General features: G+C 39.3%; 1 protein-coding gene across 3 annotated transcripts in view; it reads left to right on the top strand.

The window, feature by feature from the left end:
* KITLG (KIT ligand) overlaps positions 1 to 12,011 on the top strand; it is a 56,086-nt gene that overhangs the window by 26,504 nt on the left and 17,571 nt on the right. For all 3 annotated transcript variants that reach the window (XM_086750098.1, XM_086750089.1, XM_086750084.1), the window contains exon 3: positions 10,494 to 10,556. In XM_086750098.1, the coding sequence (XP_086606224.1) occupies positions 10,494 to 10,556 (63 nt within the window). The remainder of the gene's footprint in view (positions 1 to 10,493; positions 10,557 to 12,011) is intronic.

The raw sequence follows: 12,011 nt of genomic DNA, 5'->3' as shown, positions 1-12,011 counted from the left end.
AGAACCCTTATTGCAGAGACTGGAGAATAGTTTCAGAGTTCATTGAAGAGATTACCTTCTTGACTAAGTTGAAGTGTGTGTACATATGTTTTCGTCCCTCCAAACTTCCATAAAAATTGTCAAAAGTCTTGATTTCCACAAATGTTGTCTGGGATAAGATTGCTTCCCATGCAGATGAAAGATTATAGTCTTTGTGTTATTGAGTTGTGTGGAGCTGACTAGTGGCAAACGCAATTGAGATCATAGAATCATAGAATGGTTAGGGTTGGAAGGGACCTTCAAAGGTCATCTAGTCCAACCTCCCTGCAAGGAGCAGGGACATCCCTGACTAGATCAGGTTGCTCAGGGCCCCATCCAACCTTGCCTTGAATGTTTCCAGGGATGGGGCTTCCACCACTTCTCTGGGCAACCTGTTCCAGTGTTCTACAACCCTCATGAGACAGAAGAGCATGAGAAACTTGTGCCGTATATAAAAGTGGTATGATATTAGACATCGTTGTAGCAATCAGGACAATAACAATTGAACATCTCTTACAGTCTTCAGATGTGAGTTGGCTACACTCGTTCCATGATTCTCTCTACTTGCTGAACATAGAAGCTGAAGTCTGAAGGACTCACAGCTTTGTATAAGAACTGAATTAATTGAAGTATCTTTTAACTGTTACTTCTTTGAACATTGCGTTAACCTGAAAAACTGCATCTCCTTATGTAAAGTCAATTGGTATTTAGCTCCACTGAAGTCAGTGATTATGCTTGCTTGCAGTGGTGCAGGATTTATCACCAAAGTTTCTAAGAAATAATATATACTGAACATCTACCAAGCATACCTTCATCTACATACTGACTTAAACTGAAAATTATGGCTTCGTTATGGAAAAATGGTTGCAATACCAGCACTGATATTATCAAACACTTAATTTAGAGTCCATTGCATTTACTGTCAGTGCAGTGTTGTTAACTTGTTTTCTTTGGGCATTGTTATATACGTTGATACATAGTGTAAATCTCTGGAGATGCTCTATAGTCCTACTCAAATGCTTAGTGCTTCTCATTAGTCCCTTTAGGCAGAATTCTGAAGTACTGGCATGTTTACTCACGATAATATTTCATCTCTTAAGAGTATTAAGCTTTGATTTAAACCTGTGGAAAGCATGACAGAACAACAGAACTCCGGTGACTGCTGGTGAAATTGTGTGATACAGGGTGTTGTAGCTCAGCCCCGATCAGGACCAGACTACGCAGTCTCTCTCTCACTCCCCCCACCCTCCGAGAGAACAGGGAGAGAAAATATAACAAAAACGGCTCAAGGTTTGAGATAAGGACACGGAGAAATCCTTAAAGTTACCGTCACGGGCAAAACAGACTCGACTTGGGGAAAACTATTCATTTATTACTACAAATAGCAGGATAATGAGACAGAGAACAAGATAACCTCCATCCACCCCTCCCTCTTCCCAAGCTTAACATTATCTCTACTACCTTTCCCCCCCTCCCCTAAGCGGCACAGGGGGGGAAGAAGGAATGGGGGTTGCAGTCAGTTCATCATACGTTGTTTTATGCCGCTGCTTCGTGGTCGGGGGAAGAACTCCTCACATTCCTCCCCTCCTCCCCTGCATTGTGGGGTCCCTCCCACAGGCCACAGTCCTTCGTGGAACTGCTCCGGCGTGGGTCATCTCTTCCACGGGTGCAGTCCCTCTAGAACAGCTGTCCCAGCGGGCCCTCCACGGGCCACAGCTGCCTTCAGGCATCCACCTCCCCCGGTACGGGGTCCTTCACGGGCTCCAAGTGGATCTCTGCTCCTCCGTGGACCCCCATGGGCTGCAGGGGGACAACCTGCTCCACCATGGTCATCACCACAGGCTACAGGGGAATCTTGGCCAGGAGCCGCATTACTCCTCCCCCTCCTTCTTCACTGACCTTGGCGTCTGCAGCCGTTCCTCACAACAGGCTGGTAGATGTCTCTCAGGATCTTTTTACATCTTACTCACTTCTCATCTCCTCTCCACTTCTTGCAGCCGGGCTGGACCGAGTTGGGCCCAGTCGGCTGCCTGGCAAGAGGCCAGAGGGTGAGGCCTGCAAGGCCCATGAGGCCTGCGCCTCCCCCTCTGCGCCTCTGCTCCCACTCAGCTTCTTCACATCTTCTCTCCTCTCTTTTTTTTCTGTTTTCCCCTTCTTAAATACGTTATCGCAGAGGCGTTATCACGGAACATTCTGCTACCAATCGGCTCGGCCTTGGCCAGCAGCAGGTCCGCCCTAGGCCCGGCCGAGTCCACTGAACAAAGGGGAGCGACTTTTAGCAGCTTCCTACAGAAGCTACCACCTTAGGCCCCCCCTCACTAACAAAACCACGCATTAATTTTTTTTTGTCAATTATATTGTCCTCAGAACACTCTAACTTTCCTTTTAGTACAATTTAAACTTCAAGAATATATAAATATGGGTTAGAAAAATTTGCATGCAGCTTGTGCAATCACACTTTGCTTTTGAGATAAATTGTGAAAGAAACCTGAAACCATAAAAATTAGGTTAGTCTTTAATTTGACTGTGACTTTCTGTATCATGTTCCTACATATTCCTTCAGACTAGTCCAGCAGCTGCAGTTCTTGCACGTATCCCTGTGGCACTGTGTTTCCATACCCCCACCCTCCTCCACATTCTCTTAGTTCTCCACATGCAGCATGGTTGCTAGTTCCCTCCCGTGCTCCATAGGCACGATACCTACCTGATCAATATTTTGAGCTCCTGTCAGATTTATATCCCACTTTGCCTGGGCTGCTGGCTGGGCAGGAAGGGCTTTGTGTTGTAACTGTTCTGGTGTATGTGCTGCTTGTCTGGAAGAAAACCTCTGCCAGCTATCCAGCTTGCTCTTGCACATCTGCTGCTGCCAAGCCTGAGCAGAGTAGGACAAGGCTGAGCTACTCTGGCCCCTACTCAGTGAGGATGCTGTACAGACCTCCTGACTCACACCCATACCTTTCAGGTTTTTCCATCAAATGCAAAATTTGGGTGAAGTTAACTAGCAAATTCAAAGATATTTTGGGCTGGAGAAACAATAATTACACAGAAAATACAAATCCCAGAACCTGGGTTCTCTCTGTTTTGAGGTGTGCATCTGAGAATGTTTTGAGGAAAGTTTGTATCCCTGTTTTGTCTGTCTGTGTTAATATTCGCATAGACTTTTCATGCAGAAATAATTTCTATCAAGCCATTTGAGAACTGAAACAATAACACAGAAATAAGTTTAGTATCTTACATTTAGTGTAAGAACTCTTGATTTCACTTAACTGACTATATTGCAAGTTGGTCATTCTCTTCTGAAATGCTACACCGTCACAACTTGACATTGAGAATAAATTTTTAAAATGTATATAATAAAGTTTAAAGTACTTAGAAAACAAAATATCATTAGCTGACAGTGTGAAGAGAGAAATTCACAAAGAATACTGACTGATCATATTACTTTGCTAAGAAGTACTATTTTTTTAATGCTATATGGAGTATATCCTTGGTACATTTAATATGGACTCCAACATCCTATTGCTTAAAAACATAATTCAGGAGACCTTACAGCTCTTACAGATGACTAGAAATGTTTTTGTACCACTTCTGCTTTTTGAAAGAAAATATACTTATTGAATTAAGGAATGGTATTCTGATGAACTTACGTCTTCAAAATTAGACATAACATCTATGGGTGACTGGGTTCTTTGTTGATCATATTGACCTTTGAAAGTCTTATTTCTCCACTGATCAAAGAGAGTTTGTGCCAGTAGGACGTAGTGTCTTTAATAAATGTCCTCCCCCTTCACACAGAACAAATTCTGGTGCCAATGATTTCACAGAATCTAATGTTATGTGTACAGCTGCTCAGAGTGGTATGACAGTTGTTTCTAAAGGTTTTATTCGTGACCACAGTTGCATGTTCTTTAAATCCTTTTGTGCACAGTTGTGAGTATAGTCCCACATCTGTAGGTAATAAAATTGCCATTCAGCAGTAGTGCACAAGTTCTATCATTGAGCTTAGGATATTGGCCTCTCTTCCTCCTGTCTTACCATAAATGCTCAGACATCAGCTTAGGTTCAGTATGGCTGGAATCCTCCGCTGAGGCCATACTCCTGTCTTAATTTCTCCAAAATGTTAGTCCTACATGGGCTGCCTTCTGCTCACTCCCCAGCCATTCAGGTCTGTAGCAAAGGTGTCCATTTTGGCTCTTGCCACTTCAGACCCTTATATGTTCTTCTTCTGTTTAACATCTTTGTAGGCAACATGGACAGTGGGATTTAGTGCACCCTCAGCAAGGTTGCCAACAACACCAAGCTGTGTGGTGCAGTCAACACAATGGAGGGGAGGGATGTCATCCAGAGGGAGTTTGACAGGCTTGAGGGCTGGGCCTGTGTAAACTTCATGAAGCTCAACCAGGCCAAGTGCAAGGTCCTGCAGATGGGTCAGGGCAATCTCAAGCACAAATACAGGCTGAGTGGAGAATGGATTGAGAGCAGCCCTGAGGAGAAGGACTTGGGGGTACTGGTGGGCAAGAAGCTCAACATGAATTGGTAATGTGTGCTTGCAGCCCAGAAAGCCAACCACATCCTGGGCTCCATCAAAAGAAGCATGGCCAGCAGGTCGAGGGAGGTGATTCTCCCCCTCTACTCTGCTCTCATGAGACCCCACCTGGAGTACTGTGTCCAGTTCTGGAGCCCCCAGAAAAAGGAGGACATGGACCTGTTGGAGAAGGTCCAGAGGAGGACCACGAAGATGATCAGAGGGCTTGAGCACCTCTCCTGTGAGGACAGGCTGAGAGAGCTGGGGCTGTTCATCCTGGAGAAGAGAAGGCTCTGGGGTGACCTTAGGTCTTCCAGTACTTAAAAAAGGGAGCTTTTAAGAAAGACAGGGAGAAACTCTTTAGCGGGGCCTGTTGTGAGAGGATAAGGGGTAATGATTTTAAAATAGAAGGAGGTAGATTTAGACTGGAGATGAGGAATACTTTTTTTGGTTTTGTTTTTGTTTTTTGTTTGTTTTTTGGGTGGGTTTTTTTTTTTTTTTTTTACAACGAGGGTGTTGAAACACTGGAACAGATTTCCCAGAGAGGTGGTAGATGCCCAATCCCTGGAAACATTCAAGGCCAGGTTGGATGAGGCTCTAAGCAGCGTGATCTAGTCGGGGATGTCCCTGCTCCTTGCAGGGAGGTAGGACTAGATGACCTTTGAAGGTCCCTTCCAACCCAAAGTATTTTATGATTCTATGTTCACTTTTAAAACCTCCATTGTTTTCCTGCTGTAACAGGAAAATATGTTTTTGTAGCTCTCTGTCCATACAAAATTCTTCCAAATTCTTGGTGGATAAAAATCCAGTCTACTGAAAAGTCTTTTTCTGGCTTCAGCTTCTATAATTTTGCCCTTCTATCTATTAATTTGCTACTCTGACCCTATATCTTCTACTTATTTCGTTCAAGCTGTTCCTCTTTTTTTTTTCATTATAAACAGTAAGCTTCTTGATTTTGTCTTTAAAGGCACTAACTATTAATACTGCTTATCTTCACACATGCTGAGTTTGCCCTCTTGTTCTAGTTTCTTCTCATTATTTCTATGGTATCTGTTATGTTGTTCATGGTTGCGGGAAGGATGCTCCTTGATGAACTCCAGGCAGATTCTCATCCTCTTCATATCTCATACTAAATTTTTTTTCAGCATAAATCCATGTTAGTCTTTCTTTTTCCTACTCTGTTCTTCCCTACCTCTACTGCAGTTCACCTAGAGCTAGCAAAACAGTGCCATAATTCCCTACCAAATTATTTTGCCTGTAGCTTGATCCAACTTATTCTTCATTTATTTGGTTCTGAGCTTCTTGTTCCAAATAAAAGGAATATAAAGCTCCTGTACCACTGGTAGAAAACCCTGAGCATGGCTGCAGCTGTGTTCTGCTTGACTGTGTTGTATTCTAGGAATATAAAAAGAACATACCCCCGACATAATGTGTTCTGTGACTATAGACCAGGGATATCTACTAAGCTTAAGCTATTGGAGGAATAAATAAGGCATGCTGTGCAGTGCCTTAAAATGTGGGTCATTTGCCTAATCAACTTTGTGTTGTGTAATAAATTGAGGACAGATGTATGGTGTAACTTGTTTTCATTGTGTTAATCTGGGTTTTCACTAGCATCATACTAGAATCATACTAGAAGCTAGGATTGGAAAGAAAGAGTAGATTCAATACAGTAAGGTTTCTGAGCATTGATCAACCTAAGACCAAACGAGACTGATATCTGTTCATACAAAAATGACTTATATTTTCTGTAAGATTAAATAAATTCAAATCTTTATAATGTAATTTTGTCATGTTAAGAATATATCCTAAGTAAAATAATTCTAAGAAGCAAAGAACAATTGAACAGTCTTTTTTGTTTTGTTTTGTTTTTTAATAGTGACAACTTTAAAAGAGCATAATTTCATACCTATGGAGAGCAAAAATATTTGGAGAATATTCATCCTGCATTACTAATCACTTGAACTTGTGCTTCTTTTTTAATGAAGATGTCTGGAGGGAAACACATTACTTGATGAACAAATGTTCTGTATTATGAAACTGTAATTGCAGCTCCTGTCAATAAAGCCTGTCCCCATTGTTCTTTTCAGCACAGTAAGTCAGCGTAAAGCTGCATTGCTGTAGTTATGACTATGATTTTGCATAAGAATGAGGAATCTGTTGTATATATGTTTGTTAAATATGAACATCAAATCTACATATAAGTAGAATTTTCAGTGAGCTGTGCAGTATGTATAGAATGTACCTACGTATTTTGGTTTCATCAGTTAAATCTAACATATTCACCTCTTCTTCCGTGATCTACTTCTCTAAAGCAATTTTTTTCTTTTGAATGTTGGAAGCCCAAACAGTAGTCAGCATGTACTGACCAGGTTGAATGTTCCAGACATGCTATTTCAAACACTTTGCCTTCACATTGTATCTTTGCTGTAAATGTGTACTTTGCACTCTCTGCAACATTTGATATTTATTTTTAAATGGATCTAACTCTCCTGAGTGAAGGGGTTATAAAAAATGATCCAGTGTTGTTATCCTGCAAGTAATCTGCCACTATGGCTGTGAGAAGTGTGAACGGAAGTCGTTAGCATGCTGTCTTAAGCAAAATGATGAGGATTTTATTAACTGCTTCATTAGAAGATGAGAGAGTATATTGCAGAGATTATGGGCAGAAAGTGGAAGCTCCTGCAGGAAAAGAAAAGCCAAGGATGCAAAGAAGGGAGATGCAGAGGCGTTAAAAAATAGGAAAGTGGATTGAAGAAGAGACAAATAGGAGGTAGAAATGATAGCCAAAAGGAAAGTGTGGTCTTCCCATCATGTGCCTCAGTAAAAAAGAAATCACTGACAATGGTAAATGTTAATTTTTACTTTAAGGACTTATTTTACTGTGTTACAAAAGAAAAATTATATCTATGCTTGTCTCCTTAAAGTGTTCAGAACAGTTACAATAAAGGGAATTTCCAAGAGCAGTATCCCTCATTTCAAGTACTTAACTACAGAGATAGGTGATCTCTCTTCTGTTCTGCTGTTGTGATGAAAGAGTGGCTTCTGGAAACCACATAGCTTTTACAACATCCCTTTTTCATCTCCCCATCTATGTGACCATGAGCATATTTTCAAAGTATATTTGGGTTATGCAATGTTAACAGTGCTGTATTAAATATTCAGATCTCTGTATGTCAAAAGGAATCTTACATTGCCCAGTTTTAGATTTTGTTACAACTGGGAATATAGCCCTTAATGTTAGTTTTATATGGATTTAAAGACATAAGTCTAGATTGCCTGCCCTTCACCTCTTCTCAGAGCCTGACAGGATTTCTAAAACCACACACATGCACTCAATTAGAGCAACTTTGTGGCATTTTAATTGCAATGTATGATTCTTTTAGTTCTATACATTACTTTCCAAGATTATCAGTTGACACTCTCTATAATCATCAAAGTGTTACTTTTATCCAAACCAAGGTAAGTCATGCAGGCAGGTGTTTTGTTGCCCCCAAATTTATCACTGTACTTACGGAGTTGAGTCCAGTTGAAAATAAAGTACGTGGTTTCGGATCATAGTCTTGGGGGTTAGTCTTCAATGAAATGTCAAGATTTGTTTCAGGAAAGCAAGAAAATACAAAATGCACAGATTTAGTACAAACATATCCTCTGCTCTTACATCAGGGGCTCTACTCTGTTTTCAGTGTGTAAGTTGGGAAGTCCAACTGGGACACAAATATACTCCCTCGCTTTGACTGAGCTCTATCATTTACCATCAGCAGAGCATCTGGCATGTGGAGTTTAATCAATAAAACTTAAGTTGTTTTGTCTTGAGGCAGGGCATATATTTTGTTTGACACTAGCCCTGCAGTGATCATCATTTCTAGTAGTAAATTCGAAAATATCTTTTCTGATTCACAGTCTGTCAAGGAGTAAAATACTTGAGGCTGAGCTGTATTCTCTGACTTCTTTTGGGAAGCTATAAGAGCTCTTGGACAGTTAGATTTTTTTTTCTTTTTTTTTTTTGACTGTGCATGAGAAGTGCTTGACAGGCTCTGATGCCAATAAAGTAGATTGTATACATAATGCATATCAAATCTTGTAATGTTCATTGATTTGGAACAAATTTAATCTTCCAGTGACCTTTCTTAAGGAACAGTGCTTTCGCTGACATTGCTAAGTGTTGAATCCCTCTAGAGTGAGTACAGGAAACTTTGCACATACAGTAGCATCTTCACTATATTTGCTGCTTGAAGTGCTGCTAATCCTACCTCTCTAGGCACGCAAAGGAAGCTGGAAAAAAAAGTGGATTACTTGTTAATGTACCATGATGTCAGAATGTTTTTAGAGGAAGGAAGAATATACCAAAAGTGTGGATGAGGATTTAGAATAAATTAGATGCTCTAAAGAAAGAACAAATTTATTGTAATATTTTTCAGTATTTACAGTATCTTGAATCAACTCCCCAAAATGCTATGTAAATAGGAATTGATATAGAGAATTTTAGTGGCACTTCTGTAATTGCTGCTTTGGGAATGTATAGGTATAAAAATAAAAAAGAGAAAAGAAAATTGATCTATGGAAAGGAATTTACGAGGATCATTTGTATAAAATTTGGGTTTTTTGAGCTTTAGGAGAAAGCTAGATGTCATTGAACTGAAAGATTGTGACTCAGCCCACGTTGTAAATAAAAAAAAAAAAGTTTGGAATTCAATAGTGACTGATTGTGCTTAAGTATTGTCCTTGATCATTTCTAGAACCATAACATTTTGAAATTGCTTTTTAAATTTGTAATTGAAACTAAATTTTAATTAACAAATAAAACATTCTGTTGTGTCAAGCAAAATACTACCCAAAATCTGCACAGAAAAAAAAAAAATCCCTGTGGTAGTTGCTATAGCAGCAGAATCAAAAGCAGACATAACGAAATGATCTTTAACCCAAAGAAGTAGAAATGCTTTGCTAAACAAAGTGTAGATTCTGGTTCACCAAAGGAATTATGTATGTGCTTATTGTCTTTTTGACTAAATGGATTCCAAATCAGGATGAGAAATATCAATTGAGTCTTTCACTGGTACAAAAGAAAATAATTTACTATACCACTAAGCATTATAGTGTTGGTAAACCTTTTGAAAAAAGTACCTCGAGAGACTGGATCGTGGCAGTGTCTCCTTCATCTCCCCACTCAGCACATTCCCTAGATCCTAAACTACATCTCATGGTACTGTTGGATCCCATCTGTGGCAAATTGCATTGTGAAATTCAGGGAGAATCCTTCCTACTCTTTGTCCTTGCCTCTGCACACCCCTACTCACCCACGTGGGCAAAGGTGCACTCCCCTTACGTGTGTGGAAGCTCTCCTTTGCCCCAGGACACTGCTATGATATAATTATATTGCCCATCACTAGTAAGTTAAAGTTGTGCTCAGTTGTTTCTCTAACCTGGTACATAACTAAGGGCAAGGCAAGCAAGTATTTATTTAGCTTCAGATGCTTACTGAACCTGGAAATTATCTGAAGGGAAAAAGGTTTAGAGACTACTGAGTCCTCTACTGTTTGGAGTGGTTGGGGTTACATAGAAATTGTCAACACTTCAAGACATGTCATTAAAAGATGAAAATGCAGTGGAGTTTCTGCAGTAATGAATAACCTCAGATCACTTCTCCTCACCACATCAGTGAGGAGAATTTAGTGCTGCTGGGAAGTGGTAGCATTGGCCGTGATCAGATTGGATCTGGGGATGTTACAGATGTGTGGAAAGAGGCTTCACTTCTGAGCAAATAAGAGTCAGTAGCAGTTCCACAGGAAACTGAGTATGTGAGCTTTTGCACCTGGTTCATTACTGAAAATTTGGGTTGAATATTTGGTAGGGTTTGTTTTTGGTTGTTTTTTTTTTTTTAATATAGTGATGGAAATTAAGTCTTACTTGTGTAGTCAGTAATAACACTTTTATTATCTGTTTACTGTAGGTTGGAAATCTCCCGAATGATTATATGATAACCCTTAAATATGTCCGGAAGATGGATAGTCTGGTATGTACAAACACTTCAAGTTAATCCAATAAAATAGCCCACTGAAACCAGTGACAACCATAATATTTTGTGCCTAGTCCTATGGCTTAATAAGTTACAGTTAAGTAACAGTTATTTCAGTTTCCATACACTTTGTAAGTACTCATTTAAAAGAAATGTGGAGATGTTCCTGCAGTCACTTAAAACCTTTTTAACTACAGGAATCCTGGAAAAATGTTTCTTAATACTGAATTTCTTATCATTTTATCTGGAAACAGTTGAACTACAGTATTATTTCATTATGTCAATTTAAAATTTTTGTTTTCTTGAAGAAACAGTTTGTTTCTAATTGTATTTTGGAATATACTGTAGAATGTCCTTGTTTCAGCCAGAGGAAATGCCATTAAAGCACAACAAATACTGAATAGGCAATAAAGAAAACCCTAAGTTCAGTAAATGGTAGTGTCAGTAACTAAACAAACCAGTAGAAAGTGAGGATATTTCATTCAAACATGCTTTGTATTATTCTTTCTGTGTAATCCCATAGTTAATACATATTGATACTTTCAAATAAGTTTAAAATTTTATAATATTATATATTTAAAACTTTTTCACATTATCATATTGCTTATTCTACTAAATATTTTCAATGTTTCTCCTTAATTTAAAAAAAAATATTTTTAGAAAGATACATTTAAAATTCTCTTGATTGTTGCATACACTGCAAGAAAAAGGAGAGAAGGAAACAAGGTGAAAGTAGAAACTATGCTGAATGCTATACTGTACTGTATTGTTTTAAGGAAAGAAAAAAGTGAGAAAAGGACTAGTTTTAGTTAAAATGAACAGTATTAAGAATGAGTCATTGTACACAAACATCACTAGCTGGAAATCATCTAGTGGATGTAAGAAGCTGATCTTGTATTTTCATTATGAAAATCCCATTTGTGTGTGATACACAGATAAAAATGCATCCTGTCCTACAACATTGTAGCAAATCTAGCGATATTCCCTATTGCTATTGAAGAAGGATGCCAGAAGCAACATTCTTTCAGTCCTGAATAATAAGATGATGACTGGAGGAAAAGGAGACTGGGATAGTAAAGGACCCTGAGCTGGGAGGTTACGAGGTATTATGGTAGAACTGGAGGTGGTCTTATCAGTTTTGTCAGGATCTCAAGGCTTTGACTAAAACTTAGAGTACTTTAGAAAACTCAGTTTAAGCTTCCTTCCCTAGACAGAAAAACTCTGCAGAACAAATGCTATGCAAGTCAAGTACTAGTTCCTATATAATATTATTGAAACTAATGGAAAAATTTCCATTTCTGAAACTAGCCAATATCTAGAGAAAAAGGAATCCATCACCTGTCTGTGGTGCTTTTTGAAATTAAATTATTTTGGTGCCTGATGTGATGAGATCCACATCTGTGGAGGACAGCTGTAGCCTTGAGCGCTGCTCCCCAGCCTCTGGGATGAGAG

The sequence above is a fragment of the Chlamydotis macqueenii genome, chromosome 1, assembly GCF_036417535.1.
Source record: "Chlamydotis macqueenii isolate bChlMac1 chromosome 1, bChlMac1.mat, whole genome shotgun sequence".
Taxonomy (NCBI): domain Eukaryota; kingdom Metazoa; phylum Chordata; class Aves; order Otidiformes; family Otididae; genus Chlamydotis; species Chlamydotis macqueenii.
This window is presented reverse-complemented; position numbering and strand designations above follow the sequence as displayed.